We start from the raw sequence: 20,043 nt of genomic DNA, 5'->3' as shown, positions 1-20,043 counted from the left end.
TTCATCACCCTTCTCTAGCTATTGTGGAGAGAGGAAGCCAGGCTTCTGGCTCCCCAGCCCCAGTCCATCCGTGGGTGGATGTGAGTGTGGCTGTGGGTGTGTAGGGAGGGGTCTTTATTTTAGCCTCCCTCCCATTGGTCCCTTTCACGGAAAGGGTTGGGGTCCCCACCCCCATGGGTAGCCGGGGTCCTGCCCCTCGCTGCCCACTTCCCTTGTTTTTGGGCAGTGAAATCAGGTGTGGAGGGAGTGGGAGGGGCCCATGAACAAGCCTTCTATCCCCCAGAACTGCCCTTAGCTCCCATGACCAGCGCCCCCCCCTCCCCCCAACACCTTGATACCTTCCCCTCTCCCCAGGAGCCAGCCTGGGCATTGGGCTCTGGGGGCCGAACTGTCCAACGAATGGGGACGGGGAGGAAGCGTGAGTCATCCTGGATCTGAAGGGCAAACTTCTTTTTTTCCCCTTTCCCAGGAGCCAGTAGAGGGTAGGTCCAAGAGCCCAGTGTTAAAGTAGCAAGGGTCAATCTCCCTTCCCAAACGCTTGAAGGAACGCGGTGAGTTCCCGAGGTGGAGAGAGAAAAATCGGGTGTGTACGGCTGGGGAACCGGGGCGGTTAATGCGCACAAAAGGGTCTCCATGCCTCGGCTAGGGAGAGTGCGGAAGTCTGTGTCCCTTGGAGAGGGGAAGGTTGGGAGGGAACAGGTAAGGGAAAGAGACGGTGCTGTGGGGAGTTAGGGTTCAGTGTCCGCTGTGTGTGCGTGGTGGGAAACGTGCTCGTGGAGAAGGGAGGAGGGAATCTGTGTCCAACAGTCCACAAGGAGGGTGTCCGTGCCTGGTTGGTTGTGGTGGTGGCGTGGGGTGTGGGTGGGGGCTGTAGGGTCCCGTCTCGGAGCACAGATGTTGGGGCAGGTTGTAGGGAAGTGTGAGTGTGTCTGTCCGCGTGGTGCCGCTATACCAGCGCGACCGGAGCATCGGCGCGGCCCAAGCTCGCGGCGCTGCTCCTCCGGCGGGGACTAGGAGTGGTGGCCCCACTGCCTCCTTCCCCGGGGCAGCCGTGCTGCAGCAGGATGTCCGCACAGAGCTGGCTCCCAGCTCGCCGAGCGTAGAACAATGCGGTGCGGCCCTGAGCATCACGAGCAGAGACGTCGGCGCCGTACTGGAAAGAAGAGGAGACAGTCAAGAGTTCCTTCTGAGGTTTTGGAAGAGGGGCAAAAAAGCAACCACCCATAATGAAATAGAAACAATTGTGAAAACCCTGGTTAGCGTATCTGTGAAACAGATACATTAAAAAGGCTTTCAGGATGACGCGTTATGTCTCGGAAGTCCTCCCTCCTCTTCCCAGCAAAGCCTAGCCTCCTATCTCGCCCACCCCCAGTCTGATTCTAGTTGTAAAGAAGCCATAGAAGAGACAGACTGGAAAACCGGACGATGTCTCGCATTTCTGCTCTTGGTGATGCTCGACATTCCAAGCAGTCTCCTTTGACACTCCTCGATCATCTAAGAAGGCCTCTTGATCTTTTCCCCCTTCCACGTACCCAAACTAGCAGCTGTGTGATGACCACATGGGCGAGCTCTGCCGCGAGATGTAGAGGGGAACGGAGCTGCGAGTCTCCTACATCGTTGTCCAGCGGCCCGTGCCGCGCGTGGGCCAGGAGCAACAACACCCCAGCAACATCCTGAGCCTGCACTGCGGCCCAGAGGCGGCGGCCCAGGGACTCTTCCGGACCTCCCAGTGGTGCTAGGAACAGCAGCTGCTCATACTTGGCCCGGATCCACGACTCTCGCTCCTCTCTGAGAAGACGTGAAGGTAGAGGGAAGTGGGGCAGAGGGCAATAAGAGGGTCCCCTCCGTCCTCAGAGATTGCCTTCCCCTTTTTCAAACCACTTCATCTATTACCCACCGCTTCTCCCACCTCTCTTCTCCCTGACTCCTCGCACCTGGAGGATTCCCTCGTGGGCTTGGCTCGGCCTCGAGTGTCGCTCTCCCATATGAGATTGGCCGTCTCGTTGCCAATAGCCGTCAGCACCAGGGTCAGCTCCCGCGGCCAGTCATCCAAGTCCAGGGATCGAACACGCGACAGGTGAGTGCCCAAGTTTCGATGGATTCCTGAGCACTCAATGCAGATTAGCGCCCCCAGGTTCAGACTTGCCCAGGTAGGGTCTGGGGGTAGGACAGAAAAAATGGGTCATTTTCACACTCGCTGGTCAGATATACCCTCCTCCCAACCCCATACTTCCTCAGTCCCTTTCTACCCCACTTCGGGGGGATTATCTTTCCCCTCTCTGTTCTTTCCGGAACCCTGGCCCCATTCCTCTTCAAGGTCCGTTTGTCTCCCTACATCAATGTACACACCGCCAGCCAAACGCCCGATCTGAGCCATCCCGCCCCCCATCTCCACTCATCTGTTCTGCCCTCACTCACTGGGAGCTCCGCAGTCCACACACAGCGAGTTTCCCTTTGCGTTCCTAATCGCCTGGATGGCCACAGCCTCGCTCTGACTGTCAGTGCGTAGCTAAGGGGAGAAGGAAACCTGGGGTTAGCAGTGGTCCTTGCGGGCAATCCCCTGGAAACACGAGGCTGGAGGGGTTCTGTCATAGTACATATTTAGAGCAAGGAGGGACCTTCCGAGGTCATTTAGTCTAGCCTCAGTGTTTTACAGAAGAGCAAACAGATTTAAGTTTTAAGCGACATCCAAGTTTATGCAACTCTAAGAGGCAAGAGTGCACATCGGAGTCTGGATTTTCTGACCACAAATCCAAAGTACTTTGCTCAATAGCTCTTTCTGTGATCTATGTTCCTCAAAATCCAAACCACGATTAAAGTCCCTTTCCCCAAACACTGACTCCTCTACTTTACCTACCCCCTTCAGTCCTCACCTTGACCTTGCTGCTCTCGCAGCATTGCAGACTGGCCAATATTTGGCTCTCGATGGCCTGAACCCAGGAGTCTCGCTCTTCGAAGCTCGCAGCTTCAAAGTGCCAGGTCTGTCCCGTACTTGATACAATCAGGAACTCGAAATTCTCCTCTGAGGGGGCGTGGGGAGGGGAGGTAGAACAGGACGATAGAACTCTAACACACTATTTTCCCCAAACCCTCTCCCCGCCTCCCCAGACCGCCATCCCAGGGCCCCTGCAGGGTGGGGTTGGAGCAGTATGGGAGAGGGAAAGAAGAATGGGGGAGCAGGAAGCCCACACACATGCAGGGGAAGCAGGTGCACCCCAACCCCTGCATCCCGGCTGAGTGCCCTTCCCAATTTCCCCACTTTATTACCTGCTTTATAAATATTTCTTAAACTACCAAAGGATTTTAGTTTCCACATTTTGCGCTTGGCTGGTTTCCCGAAGCGAAGGAGACAGACAAGAGAAATAGAGAAAGAAGAGATAGAGAAAAGGAGACAGATGGTAGAGAAACAGAGGAAAGAGAGGATGGAGGGAGAGACAGAAATACAGAGTGATAGAGACACAGGAGAGAGACAGAGATACACAGAGAGAATAGGAGTAGCAAAGAGTAGGAGAAGAAAGAAAAAGAGAGAAGAGAGGAGAGGAGAGGGGAAACAAAGGCAGTGGGAAAAATAGAGACAGACAGATAGGGAGAGAAAGCAGAACTAAAGGTCAGTGGCCCCAGAGCAGAGTGGAGCAGAAGCAGAGAGCAGTGAAAGTAGGGAGATCTGGAATCCAGGCCCTGAGCAACAGGGGCTGAGAGCAAGGTGTGTGTGGGGGAGTGTGAGGTGATGAATTAAGAGGAGCAGATACTAAGGGGAACAGGAAGGAAGGGTTCAGATCTCAGTGAACTTTGGGAAGAGAGGGACTGAGGTTGGAGGGCTGGGGAGAGAAAGATGGGGGTCATTTGGAGAGAAAGGGGCAGGAGCTGTGGGTTCACTAGGGAGAAGGGCAGGGACTGAGGGATGCCCATTTTTCTTTTAATAAAAATGTTCACAGTTGACATAAAAATATGCAAAAGAACGCAAGTTAGGCTCTTTTTCTGCACCATCCCAGGACCTCCAAGTCAGGGCTTCAGGTGGGGGTAAAAAATAAGGCTGCCTTGCCATGGCCTTACCTTCAGCCTGCCCAGCAGAGCCTTCTGTCTTTGATGGTGTGGTCAATTTTTTCCGCCTCTGTTTCTTCACCATGGGAGAAGGAGGAGGATCCCTACTCAGGGGGCTTAAGTCTCCAGATGGTGTACAGTCTTTGGGAGGATGCACAGTTGACTCAGTTTTCCCAGAGTCAGCTTTGCCCTCTTCATAAAGAAAAAAAAATCCTTTTCCCTGGGGGGGATTCCCTCCTCCCACTTATCTCTTCTTTTCCATATATATATATATATATATATATATATATATATATGAATATAATCTTTCTCTTCTCAAGATGCTCCACTATACCAACCTCCATTTCCACCCCCTTTTTGGCCAGAAATGAGCATTTAGTTTTGGGAAGACACAAAACTGACCAGTACTGAGAGCTCGGGCCAGGTTCCGGTCTGGCTTCAATAGATGCTTTGATGTCTGGTCCTGGGGTGGCTGCAGGGAACTAGGGCTGGGAGTAGGGGTGGGAGTGGGAATGTCTGCTAATGGGAGGGAAGAAAGGGAAATCTTCATTATGATTCCTTCATCTTTCTGCTCTGTGCTTCCTGCTTTTACCACATCCCCTTCTCACCCCTCCCCCTGCCATCATCTCCACATTCACCTGCCTCCTGCTCCCATCCCTTCATCTATCCCTCACTCGTTCCCTACCTTATCTCCTTACTGACCACTTCCAATGGTCTCCCCTTGCCCCTTTCCCCCTGACCCTACCCCCTCACCAGTTCCTTCAGCCATCTGGACAGTGCTCATATCCTTGACAAGCCCATTGATGCTGGCAGAGGGGCCAAAGGCTGAGATGGCCCGAGGAGGTCGCTTGCCTGGTACCTTTACCGTTGTCCGAAGCAAATCCATCTCCTTTCCATGCGTGCTGTGGATGTAATCCTGAGAGACAGAAGGATTCCTACATGGTTAGTGGTAAGAGAAAATGTCTGCATCACTGTAAATCTTCAAGTTTCTGGAAAGCATCTAAATAATGATAATCTGACATTTAATTAGCACTTGAAAGGTTGAAAAACATTTTTATATACATTACTTCATTTGATTTTCCCCAAACCCCATGAAGGGTAGATACTGCAGTTATCCCATTTTATGAATAAAGAAACTAAGGCTCAGAGTTGAAGTGATCTCCATGTCAGAAATGGGATTTGAAGCCAGATTTTCACTGACTGCAAGTCCTCAGTTCTTTCCATCAAACACCAGCACTTCTATAATACACAGTGGAGATTGGTTGGGGGATGGAGCAGGGGCTAATGAAAACCATGGGGTCTGGTAAGGGGAGATTTTCCAGGAGGTAACTAGCAATTGACTGAGATTATCCAGGTAATGCTTAGGAATTGTGGGGGAGGAATCATCACCGAAGAGTTGGGGGGGCACTCACATTAATGCTGGGGTGGTACAGTAGGAAGCCATTGCTTGATAGTGTGACATATTTTTTCTTCCATTCCTTGTTCAGTGAATTTCCACTTCGTTTCAGCAGGAAACTCTGGGGTGGGAATGAAGATGGGCGGGAGGAAAAGTTAAGGTGAAACCTAGTGTGGGCAAGGTGTTTTCCCCTAGCCTCAGTCACAGGATTCTTCCTAATCTTCCCACCTGCTTGATCGGGATTGCCCTGCCGCTTCCTGCTGTCTCCCCTCGGCTGTCCAGGCTCCGCTTTTCAGAGTCGCTACCCCTTCGATTCTGGAATGGTTTACTGTTATTAGAGTAGATTGGGGACAAAGTGGCAGATATCAGGAGGAGAGAGGAGGAAAGGGATACAGGGAGTGAATGAACTGAGAAAGAGAGGTCAAAAAGACTGGTGGCCTAAAGGAATTGGTGGAATAGGGAAGGGAGACACTAATGGAGTGGCTGTTAGTGTAGGGAAGGTTTTTATCAGTGTATGCATTACTGCAAAAAGACTTGTCCGACGTTTGGCTGCTCGGTGCAAAGACCCTGGCGTGCTCAGGCCAGCCACAGCAGCTGCTTCAGCCCGTAGCTCCCGATGACCAACATTGGGTGAGGAAGGAAGGGATGATGAGTAGTCACTGGTGTGCCCCCCATTACTGGCCTGGGGAGAAGATATTTGAGTCAAAAGAAGAATATCTTGAATTCCCTCAAATCCATATGTGTGTGTGTGTGTGTGTGTGTGTGTGTGTGTGTGCGCGTGTGCGCGCGCGCGCGCGCAACTGACTCTGGGAATTTTACCTGGGAGAACAGGGACATTACTAGTGTTAACATCACTTTCACCCCCTCCTCACCATTTCTGAAGTCCCACCCACCCCTTATATGTCCTCCAGCATCTCTATCCTTAAACCCAACTCAGCATCTCACAGCCTCCCTTCTCCTGTCCCTCCTCACTTTCCCCAACCAGACTCTCTTACCTGCCCTGCCACAGGGGTAGAGGCAGCTGAGTGGCTGGGGGAGCTGGGCAGGGACTTACAGGCAGCCAGGAGCTGCTGCTGTTTTCGCAAGGTCACAACCTTCTGGGCCACTGTAGGAGGTGGGGGGGAAAGCATGATAGGGACTGATACTTTCTCTTATCTACAATGCCTCCTCACATTATCAGGCATACACACACACACACACACACACACACACACACACACACACGCGCGCGCACACACACACACACACACACACACACCTTGGACCTGGTAAAAACACAAAACCAAACCCATACTGACGTCCTAACTCTTCACTCATCAATACACATTCTATCCTTGTACTCATATTAGCCCCATCAACTTCCCCAAGCCCCCTCTGCCCTTCTACATTAAACTAGATCCTTTCTTAGTCTTCTACATTCCCTTCAATCTCCCCTTTTCATTGTCACTCACTTCTTCACTCTTTCCTCACTCCCACATCTTCAAGGATCTTATCCATGCACTCATTCCCCCTCAACGTTCCCATGTATCTTTCTCACCCTCCTGGAAGACCCTGTCCACATTGAGCCCATAGGTGGCACAGGTCTCATAGTAGCTGCATCGCTTCATTTCCCCACATAGAGCTCGGGCTCGGGCATCCCCCACAACCCGGGGGGAGGAAGCACTAATCCTGTCTGGTGTGGAGAGAAAGGTGAATGAGCAAAAACATACATTCCCACTTTCACTCTTCCTTACTGCTTTCTGTCCCCTAAAGGCTAGGGAACTGAAATGGGGAACTTATTCAGAGAAAGATGATATCACCATTGTTCTATCCTGCTCTGGCTCACTTTCACAGAACCACCAAATCTTAGAGTCAGAAAGGAGCTAAGGTCATGTAGTCCTACCTTGACTTGAACAGAAATCCCCTCTCCAGTGGTCCCAACAAGTGGTCCTCTAGACTTCTACTTTAACGATGGTGAACCCACTGACTCCTGGGGCAGCTCAGTTCCTATTTGGACGACTCTAAATATTAGGAAGTTTTTCTTTCTACTGAGCTGAATTCTGCCTTCCTGCTACTTTCTCTCATTGCTCTCAGTTCTGTCCTCTAGAGCCAAGCAGAGTGAGCCTAACATCTCTTCTATATGACAGCCCTTTAAATACTTGAAGACATCTACATGTTTCTCCTAAGTTTTTTCTTCTGGCTACGCATCTCTCTATATCGAGCAACTACTTAGGATTCCTCTGTTCTTCCCCTCCAGGCCTGCCTTTTCCCCAGTATCTCCTTACCTTGTGTCCCCACCAGTGCTAGGGCGAGACCCCCCCGGCTCTCCCCACGAAGGGAGTTTAGCTGCACATGGAGACGACTCACAGCCTGGAAACTGTTCTCATCCTCCAGGCTGAAGACAAAAATGACAGCATCTGCCCAGCCTGAGAACTAGAGGAGGAGAGACAAATGAGGGAGCAGACAGAAAGAGGAATCCTTCCTTATAATTCTCAAGACTACCAAGTGTGAGAATTGGGAAGGGCTGAAGCAAGAAAAAAAGATCCCTCCCCAACCCCCAAAACTCCCCGCCAGCTTTGCTTCCCCAGAAGTCTGACCACTACCCAGTTTCCTCTCTGCTTTCCCTTTCCCATTCACCTTGGCATCTGGTGTTCCTGCTTCCTCTCGGATCAGCAGTAGGTGACTTTGTCCATCTACCAACATCTCCTTCTTATGCTGCTCACCTGTCCAAGATTATCGGGAGGGAAACGGTTGTAGAGCATGTGCGCACGCGTGCGAGCGCACACACACCACTTTGTATATACCTAAGTTATCATGGTAGTGGGGAAGGTCCCATAGTTTGGCCCTTGATTCAAAGATTTATCGACTCCCACCCCCCACCCAATCCCTTTCAATTTCCAAGGACTCACTCTCTGTCTTCTCTAGCACCTGGTAAGAACCAGTTAGGAATCTGTGAATGAGCGATGACTTCCCACTCCGGGCATCACCCAGTACACCCTGTGAACAAGGAAGTGATCTGAAGTCACGGGTGAAACAAAGACCAAACAGATTAAGAAGACAGTCTTGAGATCTGGAATGATAGGGAATGTCACCCTCATTGAAGCTGAAATGATTGGCAAATAGCCAGTCATCCAAGGAGGCATAATGTGCAGACTGGATGAGAGCCTGGGAGAAGGCATGGGGAGAACTCAGAGAGCAGCATGATGTAACGGAAGGACCGCTGGACACTGAACTTGGAGTCAAAAGGCCTGAGTGTGAGCCCTGGCTCCATCACTTGGTAGCTATATGATATTGAGCAAATTACTTCATCTCTCTGGACCTCAGTTTCTTCATCTGTAGAATGAGTTTATTGGACAAGGTTGTGTCTAAGCTCCTTTCCAACTTGAATGTGGCATGATTCTCTAGTGGGAGTGTTGTAGAGGGGACTCCTATTTGGATATGGCCTGAACTAGATAAGAGCCCTTCCAGTTCTGAGATTCTGTGATTCTAGAAGCAAAAAAGGATCAAAGTGGACCTCACATAAAGAAACACCAATAAAATGGAGTCTCTAATTCTTTCAAGGGGACAGAGAGCAAGAGATAACTACTCTCAAACCACTCTCAAATGCTGTTTCAAGTTTCAAGTTCTGGACTATAGAAGACCTTATTTAAGGAAAAGGCTGAGGAGATACTAACATGAGGAGAGTCTTTGAGGTGGGAGGAGAAAAGCATAGGAAGAACAGGAAGAGAAGCTGATTGGGGACTGCTAGGCAGGAGAAGAAAAAGATGAGGTGATATGGAATGACAGAATATAGGGCTATGAAGGGAGAGATTCTGAAGAATCACAGTCTGCTATTCCTCATCTTCATAGAAAGAGAGGAGAGGGGCTGGCTGAGAATACAATGGGAGAGAGAGCATAACTTGGAAGGCACTTTCCTATAGTCAACGATGCTGGCTCACATACCAAACGAAGTTCAGGGATGGATCGGCTCAAAGTCCATTCCTGGCTATTAACCACAGCTTCTGAAAGAAGAGAGGGATAGGAGAAGTTTAGTTCTGGCCTTCCAGACCTGATGGAAAAAGCCCACATGGAAATGAAAGAGTGAGCATTTCATCAACACACACACACATTCAGGCAAACTTCCATACCTTTCTGCCTTCCCACTCCTCCCCCCAACACCCCCCCTTACGGATGGGTCACTTCCCTTGAGTTAAAAAAGCTAGGGAATAAGATGCTAAGACAGTGGTCCACACTCCGCCCCCATCAAGTTTGCTTTCCCCACAGCTGTTGCTGCCGCTCAGAGGTTGCTTAGCAACAGAACCAGAGAGACAAAAATACTTCACATTGGCATCTCCCTTAAAGCACATCCCCAACTGCGTGTCCCCCCACATCCCAGCCGAGAAGAACTGGTGCCTGCTAAGGGCAGGATAGCCTCTTCTCTAAGAGGAAGGCCAGGAGAGTCCAGGTTTACAATGTGAGGGGATGGGGTTGATTCCAAGGGAAGACAGAGCCTGAGGTTAGGTGTAGGGATTGAGTAGAAGATGGAAGCCAAGGAGGAATGGGAGAACCTCTCAACCTCCATTTCCCAGAGAAGGGAAACTGAGGCTTGCAATGGTAGTAATGAGGATGATTAAAATCCCTCCCCTTTTCAAGGTCACATGCGCAGGTCAGACACCAGGTAGTAGATTCATGCCACACTTCCCAAACTTAACTGAAAGAACCAAGGCCCTTTAAAAATTCATCCACTTTCCCATCCCTTTAGGGTTTGGCCAGGTCAGAACCTCAGTAGCAAATGGGAGAGAGGAAGTTCAGGGGTGTGCGGGGAGCATCACCCTCCTAAAATTTGCCTTCTTTCTCATCCCCCTAGGGTTTGGGCAGGTCAGAAACCCAATAACAAATTGGGGAAGGGAAGTTCAGGGGGAACAGGGAGCATCAAGCCTTTCCAGTTGTGAGCTATAGCAAGGTGCTGTAGGAAAAGGCCTTTAGGAAGCTTCTTCCATCCCTGTCCCCTCAAATCCCTTGCTCCTGTCTAGTTCCAGTCCACCTGGTCCCCTGTGTCTGACAGCCTGACACTGGAGGCCCGGACGTTCCCAGGGTGGAGCAGCTGCAGTGGGAGCAAACGGATCTGAAGCCATCTGCTCCTGACAGCTCCAGAGCCAAACTCCGGGCCACCACCCCCGCTCCCCAACAGCCTCCCAGGAGAGGGAACAGACCCACTCCACCCCTCCCCTACATCTCATGTCCAATAAAGCCAAAGCTAAAAACACAACAAATACAACCAGAGCATGAACTTCTGTGCAGTTCCCCATGACTCCTGACTCACTGAGTCAGGACCCCAGCTGATCTGAACTTGACTCTGTGTGGGAAGGGGGAGGGTAAGTGGGAAGCAAGGCTCCCTCCCCCATCATATCCCACCCCCATCTCCAGCTCTCTACCCCCTACAGTTTTGCAGTTAAATATCCAGTAGTTTCAGCCCACACACTTCCCCTCCACTCCTCCTTCTGCTTCCAGGACATTGAGCAAAAGACAAAATCCCTGCCATCTCACTCGCCTGCTACCCTCCCCAGGAGGACCTTCACAGGCGAGTGGCTGCCTGCAAACTAGCTGTGGAGCCTGCTGGCACCAAGTACACAGGATCACAGACCTCCTCCCAGTTCTCCTCTTCCTCATCTTCCACCAAATTCCCTTTGGAGGGGTTCAAAAATAACACATGTGGTCTCACTTCTTTATCCTAAGTACCAGGCAAAAGCTGGAATCAGGGATGCCTGGCTTCCTGGGGGAATCTGCAAATGACTGCCAGTTGTCACCCCGACCAAGGACACATTTTCCCAGCAGGCTTGATTCACTCTCCCTAGGACCTGCAGCCAGACACAGAAGCTGGCCACTCCCCCTTACTCAAGCTCCCTCTCCCATTGCCCCTAGTCTTCAGAGGACACCCAGTTAGTCCTGTTGCATCCTTCCACATATGGTCAAACACAGAGAGGTCATCAGGTGGTAAGCAGGAGCCCAGATGCCCCTAAAGTCCAGTCTCTTTCCTTCAGGCCTACACTCCCATTCTAGCTTCTCTTACAGGTTGTATTGGAAAGTTAGAATAAAAATAACTGACATTTATATATGTCTTTCAGGGTTACAAAGCTTCTACACTGAGATCCTAGCCCTGACACCCTTCAGGCCTTCAGTGCAATTATTCCCCTCCCCCTTGGCTTTCCTTGGCCTTACTCACTCGGGGAGGCACGAAGCTCTACAGCCAGCAGCTCACGGGACCCGCTGCTGGAGGTGAGGCCTGGGGGTGCAGGAGATGGCCCCGGGCCTGGGGGTCCCCCGGTACTCTTGGTGAAGATGCCACTGATGAATTTGAGCATCTTACGGTCGCGGGTGGAGGCACGACCCCCCTCCCGGCCCCGTTTCAGCCCGGGAGCAGGCGGCTCCAGAGTGATAGGAGGTGCAGGCCCCGGGGGAAGCCCAGGGGAGGTGGCAGAGGCTGCTGGAGAGGCAGCTGGAGTTGCCGGGGCCGCTTGAGGAGGAGGAGAGCCAGTGGGTTGGCCAGGGTGCAAGTCACTGTTATCCAGCGTCTTACTCTTGCCTTTTCGTGGGGACAACTTTCCTCGGGCTCCAGCCCCTTGTCCGGCTGCAACACCTGCTCCGACGCCAGTCCCAACACCGGATGGGGCTCCGGCCCCAGCACTGCTCTTTGACCCCTTGATCCGCGGCTTGCCCTCGCTCTCCGGCCATGATAGGCGACTCCCTGCGGTCTTTCCCCCTCCAGCTTTGCCTCCACTCGTAGTTACCGTCTTACAAGGCTTGGGGGCAGGTGGGGGGGGCGCCACCTTGAGTCGACGGTTGCCGGTGCCGGGGTGGGGAGAAGAGGAGCCTGGGACGCATCCCCCACCCCGGCTCTCTGGCTCCGGTCCCCCCCAGCTTGGGCTGCTGAGTAGTGGGCGCCGGGAAGAAGTGGAGCCCCCTCCAGGTTTGGGGTCCGGGCTCAGTCCCCCGGAAAGCGGGGGTACAGGAGGGGCGGCCCAAAGGGAGAGGCGGCGACCTGGAGCAGGGGAGACTGGACAGGCTGGGCTAGCTGGAGCAGGGGACAGGGAAAGGGTCTCCGTCCCTGCCCCCGCGCTACTGGTGCTGATCCACAGCGCATCTTGCCGGTGGAAGAGACGTTCCTGCCGCTTCTTGCCGGCCTCATCTGCGCCCCGAGGGCTTCCAGGTTCTCCCCCCTCTGGTGCCCTGACTATCGGGGCCCCAGCCCCTGATGGTGAAGGAGGCGGTGGAGGCACAGACTCAAGCTTGACCAGGGTCAGCGAGATGAGGTAGGTCGTTGTGCGGCGCTGAAGCGCGCCCGCACCCCGGCTCATGGGGCCCCGAAACCCCCGGGCTGGGGTGGGGAGGGGGCTTCCCCCAAATTGGCTCAGGGAGGCCCGGCCATGGGGTAGCTCTGCGTGCTTGTCGCTGGACTCAGTCCCCTGCTCAACCCCCGCCCAGGCTCCTAGGTCCCCGCCGCCTCCGCCTATTCCGAGAGCGCCCCCCTCCCATCACACAGGGCTCCTCCTCTCCATGCCCCCCACCCTGCACCCCCAACCCTTTCCGAGGCCCGGGACCTTTAGTGCGGCTCTCAGGAGGCGAGGGCGTAACCTCACATCCCCCAACGCGTGAGGGGAAGCAGAGAGGGGGTCTTGAAGGGGGAGGCTTGAGGGAGTAGGAGGGGGGAGACAGGGCAAACAGACGATGTGGGGGAACCAGGAATGCCAGGGAAGGAGGGAGGCCGAAGAGATGGAGTGCGGGGGCGATGAGGTTTGGCGGGTTGGGGGTGTGCTTAGGGGAAGAAGGGTGGAGGATGGAGAGCAGAGGAGAGAGACTGGGGGTGGGGTCCAGAAGAAGGGGATGCAAGGGGTGAGGGAAATGCGGAGGATTCGCGGGGGCGCAGGAAGGATAGGATGCAGGATGGAGATGTAATGAGAAGGCGGTGGGGGGGATGCAGAAGGATGCAGGAGGATGATGGGGGCCGGAGGGTCTGGGGGAGGGAGGGGTTTGGGGTCTAGGCAAGGGTCCGGGGGTTCGCGGGGGTTCACCGGGACTCGGCTCGGTCCGGATGCGCGATGTATCCGGGCGCTCCCCTCACACTGAGGAGGAGGCGGCCCCCTGCCGCCCCCCCCTCTCAACCAAATCTCCCCCCCCCACCTCCCCACCACACACACATACACACACACCAGCCCGGCTGTCTAAATGGACGATGTGAAATCCAGAACTGGATTTCCCTCCTAAATCCCGGACTGGATTTCCATCCCAAATCCCGGACTGGATTTAAACAGACTAAATCATTGCCCCCCTCTTTTCCCCCTTCTCTAGAGCAGCTGGACATGATAAAAAGGGTTCATGAATGTAGGTGGAAGGGCAGTAACTACAAACGGGGGAAGCACCAATTCTGCTAATTTGACAATTCTGGGGGGGTTCTTTGAAGAAAGTAATTCGAAAGCTTCTAGACCCTGCTCTCCTAAGAGAGCCTCACCTCGAGCCGGATTAGGACTTCGGCTACCCTCCCTCACTAAAGAGCATGTATGGGACCTATTCCTACGCTGAGCCCCCATCCCCTTTCACCCCCGCCAGGTAGGCTACGACCGCCCAATGCCCGTCCTGGAGTGATTTTGGCATTCCGAGTTCCCCGCTCCCCCGAGGAGACTGAACAGGGCACCAAGTTGTTTGGCGGAAGGCAGGGGGCGGCGGAGAGGGGACACCAGGACTCCAGTGAATCAAAGACTCCCGGGAGGAGAGGAGGGTGTAAATCTGTGGCTTTACACCCCTCCACTCTCACAAAAATGCATCCTGTATCCATGGCAACCATGGCTCCGAAAGTACCCGGGAAACAGCGGGAATAATGAGGGAAGAGGGATCAGTGGAAGGCAGAGGAGCCAAAGGGGGCCTCTGGAGAAAGAGAAAGAACAGTTTGTTGAGGAAAAAGTTGGGGTGAGGGAAGCCCCACCTCAGTACTGCTCCCCAACAATGTAGGAGTGTATAGCGGTGTGTTTGTCAGACAGATGGCGGTTCACCGAGGGAGTGGGAGCTGAGAACTCCCGGGTTCCCATTTTCCTTAGGTTTGTTGACTTTTTTGGAAGGGCAGTCGAATGGGGGTAGGGTAGAGGGAAGGGTCTATCTCCTGGTACCCTAAATCAGGGGATTCATATCTTTCCTAGAAGAGGATACAGGTGGGTAACCCCGGCGTCTCTTTATCGTGCCGGCGCCTCGGAATAAGGGGAAAAGGCACTAGCCTTGGGGCGAGGTGGAGCAGGGACTGGACGTAGACTCTCCAGACCCCTCCTCCGAACCCTGAGAACCAAACATTCTCCCCATTTTCCTTTCCTTTCTCTCCCTCCCCCTGACGCGGGCTATAATAAGAGTTGCCGTGGGCGGCTCTTGGAGGCAGGAGCCATCGGCGAGCGGGGCCCGGGTTGGGAACTAAACGGGGATCAGGTGGGGGGGGGAATTTGTTCTCTGAGCTACTCTTGTACCCGACCTCCCTCAGCGCCCAACCTAGGGGTCGGCTCCCCCCATCTTTACAAAAGGACTTAGAGAAACCGAGATGTCGCCCTCTCCTGGACATGGGCGCCTGAACACCTGGGTCTTTCTGTAGTTATCTCTGTAGGGAATGGGGTAGGAAAGTTGTCACCTCTGTTCTGTTTTCCTATCCCTGGTCCTCAGTTTCTCCTTCTGTATAATAGATACAACTATCTCTAAGGGATTGTCACACCCCAGTTCTGGAGGTCGCCGGGTAATTTCAGAGAAGGGAGCCTCCTAAGAGATGCTTTCCTTCTTTCTCTTACGCAGAACCTGTTTATTACCATAACAATATACTCAAAACCCCTCCCTTCTCTGCTGTAGGAGGCAGAGCTTAATGTCTTGACTAGGCATACCAGTTCTTACCAGGCGGAGAGTCCAGAATGTCCCTGGGGGATATACCTACTCTCATCACTCTAACCTGAAGCCCCTAAGCCTGTCACTGGAATGCCACCAACTGTGGCTCCATGGAAATGTGGAGGGTGGAGGGGAAACATCAGCAGTAGCATCACTACACAGGGACAGTAACGATGGAAAAAGCAATTACTCAGTGGGAAACATGGGGGTGGTAGATTTTCCTTCAACTTTTCCCCCATTTTCTGTAAATTAAACTCCAGAAAGATGGTCTTAGGAAACGGATCCTGAGTACAATAACCCTCATCTCCTCTAGACACTAGAAGCGGAATAGGAAGACAATTGAGAACAGGAAAAAATGAGGTAAATTAGAGGTGGGGTGAAGCTCATGCTGGCTTCCCACTTTACTCCCCTCTCTATCCTGCCCCCACCCCCATCCTAGCCTAAACTTGGCCTGCTCTTCGTTGGCTCTTTGATGTGGAGGCTGGAGTTCTTTGAGCCCAAAGGGCTAAACTCTGTTGATGGAAGTGGTGTGGAGTTGTGTAGGTGACTTAACTATTGCCTAAGTCTTTCTCTCACCCTAGGCCCCTACCACAGGATTTGGGGGTGAAAAGGGGCAGAAGGATGTGGCAGATGGTGTTGCTATGGCAACACTTCCTCCCTGTGTTGTCATTGCCTGCTGTAATAGTGCTAATGAGGTGGAGCGGAAGTAGGGGTGGGGAGACAGGAACAAGAGAATTATTGAGGAAAAGTGACAGAAGACAAGAAGGGGGGGTCTTTAGATTGGTGAGCATGTATGGCTATGGCTAGTGTGTTTCTGAATGTCTAAGACTGTGTGTATCAATGTCTAAATTTGCAATCATATGCACATCTAAGAATGTGTGTATATGTACACATATATTTGTCTCCCTGACTGTGGATCAGCAGATGGGTACTGGGAGTGAACCTGGGAATCAAATGATCTTGCCCCAGAATTCCTCTCACCACAAGCCTCTTCCTGTCCCTGTCTCTCTAGGTAAGGGATTGGGCCACTCACAGCTACCTTCTCCTGCCTCCTCCCCGGCAGCTACTGTTTGTGGTTTCCCACTGCTGAAAGTCACCTCATTAGTGACTTCTTATTGGAGACAGAGAGACAAGTGGGGCTTCTTCCAACCTCACTCCACTCCCAATCTTAACAGGACTTCTTCCACCAGAGTCCCTTTTTGTACTAGGAGATGAGGAAGTGGTTAACTCACCCATGAAATCTGAAGAGGTCAAAGCCCCCCTCCTCAGATTCTCAAATACCCTCAAGTTGGGCACAAGATCTACTCTCACCTCTAAGATTGTCCAGTGAGGTCTTGATGTCTTCCCGGAGCTGTGGATTATTCACCTTCTCTGCCAACTTTCTGAGCAGGTTCAGGTGCCGCTTGGCAACCTCATGCCGTCTGACTTCTGCCTTTACTGCAGCTGTAGCCAATTGCCTCTGGGCATGCATCATGCCCAGGCCCGTCTGGCCAGGCTAGCAGCTCCCTCTGGACCCCCGACCCATGCCCACAGTTACCAACCCAAGAAGGCGCCGTGCTCCTGGCTTCCACCCGCCCTTCCTTTGTCTGTCAGTCTCACTTCCTGGCTGTCGTGCTTCAAACCCACAGTCTGAGACAGCACTAACTGCTGCACCTCCCTCACACCCCCTCTAGTGTTGTCATTTAGGCCACCAAGCAGCCCTGGACAGGATTCCCCAACCAGGTGAAGGGAGACGCCTCAATGTGAAGGCCAATGCCTAGTGTAGAAGGTGTTGGTTATGGGAAAGCAGGGCAGGAATTATCACAGGTGTAGTCTGGAAATGTTGGTGTCTTCAACCATTAACTAACAAGCCTCCTACATTGAATCTTCCACACTTACAGCCTTGTATATCAGCTTACAGCTTCACACATTCAGTTTCGCATAATGGATACATTCATTCAGAAACTTGCACACACACTCATAATCTTTCATATTAGCAAGCTTGCATACTTAGTCTGCACACCACCTGGCCCTGTTCTTCTGACCCTGGCCATTCCAATCCCTCCCTCCCCACCTCCTTTTCTTCCTTCTTTCCTTCCCTCCCTCCTTCCCAGATGAAGCTTATTCTGGAAAGAGAACAATAACTAAGACAGCTGAGAATAAAGATTCTGTGAGTCTAGGGGACTTGGGAGTTGATGGTGGAAATGATTTGAAACAGAATAGACCAGAGTTAGGCCAAATAGACCATGATCCTAGCAGGACCAAGCCCATTCTGCTCATTTGCATATGTCTTTCTACCTAATGTGCTCAAGTCATTTCAACATTTACAGGATCTTTATTTTCTATCCTTCCCCTATTCTGTCACCCCAGATTTGAAACAATGCCCCCAAACATTTCCTCTACTCTAACTCCAAGTGTGAGAAGGAGTTACATAGACAAATGTGTGAGGGACGGACTGGAAAAGGAATTAATCAGAAGCATTTTCTAATGTGGTCATTCAGCTCGAAGAAATGAAGAGGGTAAAACGATCTTTAAGGTCTGTTCAAATTTTAAAACCTATCATCCTAAGATCACCACCATTCTCCCTAATCTCCATTTCTAACCAACTTCCCTTGACTTGCTTATCTCCTATATACTATTTGAAGAATTTAGAAAGGGAATGTGGGAAAGCATGATTATCAACTTCATCCCTCGAGTGAGTTGGCCAGAAGTGGCACCTGTTTCAGGGTCTTCCCAAGGTATGCAGCTCACTTTGTGGGATAGGAAAGGGCTAGTTTCCATTTCTTACTAAGGCTTTTTCTTTTTCTTGGGACTTGGGGCAGTAAATGCCTGTAGCTCTGGTGGGGGGTGGGGGGGGGGGTCTTGCCTAAGTCTTAGACTCACAAATGGAAGGAGAATCTTTGTACTTCAGGATGCAATGAATTAGGTCTCTTGCCACTGGTCCTTATTCAGAGGCCTCCCTACTGTGGCCTTATTTACCTGGGTGTGCATACGCATAGTGAAGTTAAAAATCACTTGACTTATGATGCCTTGCAATCACATCCATATGTGGTATGTGTGTTTGTGTTATGGGACTATTTTCATCTTGATTTTTATTGTGGTCCCACTGGGTACTGTGATGCTCACAGCGCTTTGTGGGAATGAATGTGCATTGTTTGCATAAGTACAAGGTGAATTTACATGAATGCGTCTTTATCATTCAAGACAGGGGAGAGGTGAGGAAAGCGGTGAACCTTGGGAAAGTAGGGAGCATGGTTGAGTTGAAAGAATGTCACTAAATGGGAGTCTACATCTGGACTCAAACTTTGCTATTTCTTGTATAACTTTGGACAAACCACTTCAAGTCCATGGATGTCAGAAAACAAGGAGGCTGTTACATGCTAAGGTTCCTTCTGGTTCTAATATTCTACAATGTTTCATGTCCTCCAAGTGTTCTACCTGAATTCCTTTAGTTCAACACAATATTCAAGAAAAATTTATTTAAAATATTAGTAGTGAGCTAGTTTTTACACCAACATTTCCCAAAGTATCTTTCCCTTTCCCAGAAAGAGAGGAATTAAAAAGAATAAAAAAGGAGAAAAAAATGTTGTACAGCAAAACTAATCAACTTATTAAAAAAGTTTGACATTATTTGTAGCATTCTATACCCATAACCCCCATTTCGGAAAAGAGGAGGGAGATGTTTTCTCCTAGATATTTGGAGCCAGGCTTGGGTCATTATAGTTTTATAGCACACGTGTCTGTGTCTATGGCTTCTCCAGTTCTAGTTTCATTTTTCATTTCGTGTCTTCCCCTGCTTTTGTTTTCATCATATTCATCATTAACTTATAGCATAGTAACATTTCAGTACATTTATTATGTACCACATATTGTTTAGCCATTCCCTAATATATGGTTCCTTGCTTTGCAAGAAACATTGATTAACTACCTGCTACCCAACACATATACAAAGATAATATACACATACACACACACACAAACATATAAAGATATGTAAGAATGCAGACTTATCACTGAGTTTACAGTTCTGGTGAGGGGTGGGAAGTCACATACATAGAATAACTACTACAAGGAAAAATGATATAAGTGCAAAGAGAAAGTCCAGATATAAAGTGTTTGGAAAATTTTCATGAGGAGGAGATCATTTTCACCTGGGATCCAAGGAAATTTTTTTGGAAAAAAGTGGCACCATCATTAAAAGTCTCTAGAGGATAGAGCCTGGGAAGGAGAAGTACATTCAACCCCCCTCACACACATAAGACATGGTTACATATGTCTATGTATGTAGTTGCCTTTGGAGGAACTCAGTTAATGTTATTTTTTGCTTTTCTTCTTCTAGGCTGTCCTTTACTTCTACGTATTTGTATTCTCATCTTTTGTTTCTTTAGTGCAGCTTGCTGTTGCAGATTCAAGTTTTTCTATTCTACTCATTACTGTGCAAGCCATAAATTCTGCTCCCATAATTCTCATTTCTCTTAGACCACTCAGGAACAGCATGTTGTGGTTCCATGCTCTCCTCACATTCCATAGGGTCCTCTCTCTCATTGTCATATCATTTTCCTTCATTTTGTAGTATTTACTCATAGATGCCTGAACAGATTTCCTAGATCTGGAGGCCCTATTTCCTTCTCCTGTTACTTTTTTCATGTTGATTTATCTGTTTATGTTCAAGGTGTTTGAGATTTCTTCTTCCCGAAATCTTTGGTACTTTCAGTATTTCTCTGGCCCCCATCTCATTGCCTCTTATTTTTCTTATCATTCAC

General features: G+C 50.9%; 1 protein-coding gene across 4 annotated transcripts; it reads right to left on the bottom strand.

The window, feature by feature from the left end:
* Window positions 1–314: 314 nt before the first annotated feature.
* Window positions 315–16,790, bottom strand: AGAP2 (ArfGAP with GTPase domain, ankyrin repeat and PH domain 2). Of its 4 annotated transcripts, none has more exons than XM_036761631.1 (19): window positions 11,619–12,750; window positions 9,359–9,417; window positions 8,326–8,413; window positions 8,054–8,139; window positions 7,702–7,849; window positions 6,975–7,109; window positions 6,433–6,542; window positions 5,961–6,119; window positions 5,666–5,752; window positions 5,454–5,558; window positions 4,795–4,957; window positions 4,444–4,560; window positions 4,054–4,182; window positions 3,268–3,327; window positions 2,874–3,022; window positions 2,419–2,509; window positions 1,935–2,157; window positions 1,533–1,788; window positions 315–1,153 (listed from the first exon to the last, which is right to left on the bottom strand). In XM_036761631.1, exons 1-19 carry the CDS (start codon window positions 12,748–12,750, stop codon window positions 947–949), a joined length of 3,504 nt encoding a protein of 1,167 aa, XP_036617526.1. In that variant the 3' UTR covers window positions 315–946. The 4 variants fall into 4 exon arrangements, with proteins under 4 accessions (XP_036617526.1, XP_036617527.1, XP_036617528.1 ...); XM_036761632.1 differs by having other exon boundaries at window positions 4,444–4,557; XM_036761633.1 differs by lacking the exon at window positions 3,268–3,327 and having other exon boundaries at window positions 316–1,153.
* Between the last annotated feature and the right edge of the window lie 3,253 nt (window positions 16,791–20,043).

This window comes from Trichosurus vulpecula, chromosome 5 (genome assembly GCF_011100635.1).
Source record: "Trichosurus vulpecula isolate mTriVul1 chromosome 5, mTriVul1.pri, whole genome shotgun sequence".
Lineage (NCBI taxonomy): Eukaryota > Metazoa > Chordata > Mammalia > Diprotodontia > Phalangeridae > Trichosurus > Trichosurus vulpecula.
This window is presented reverse-complemented; position numbering and strand designations above follow the sequence as displayed.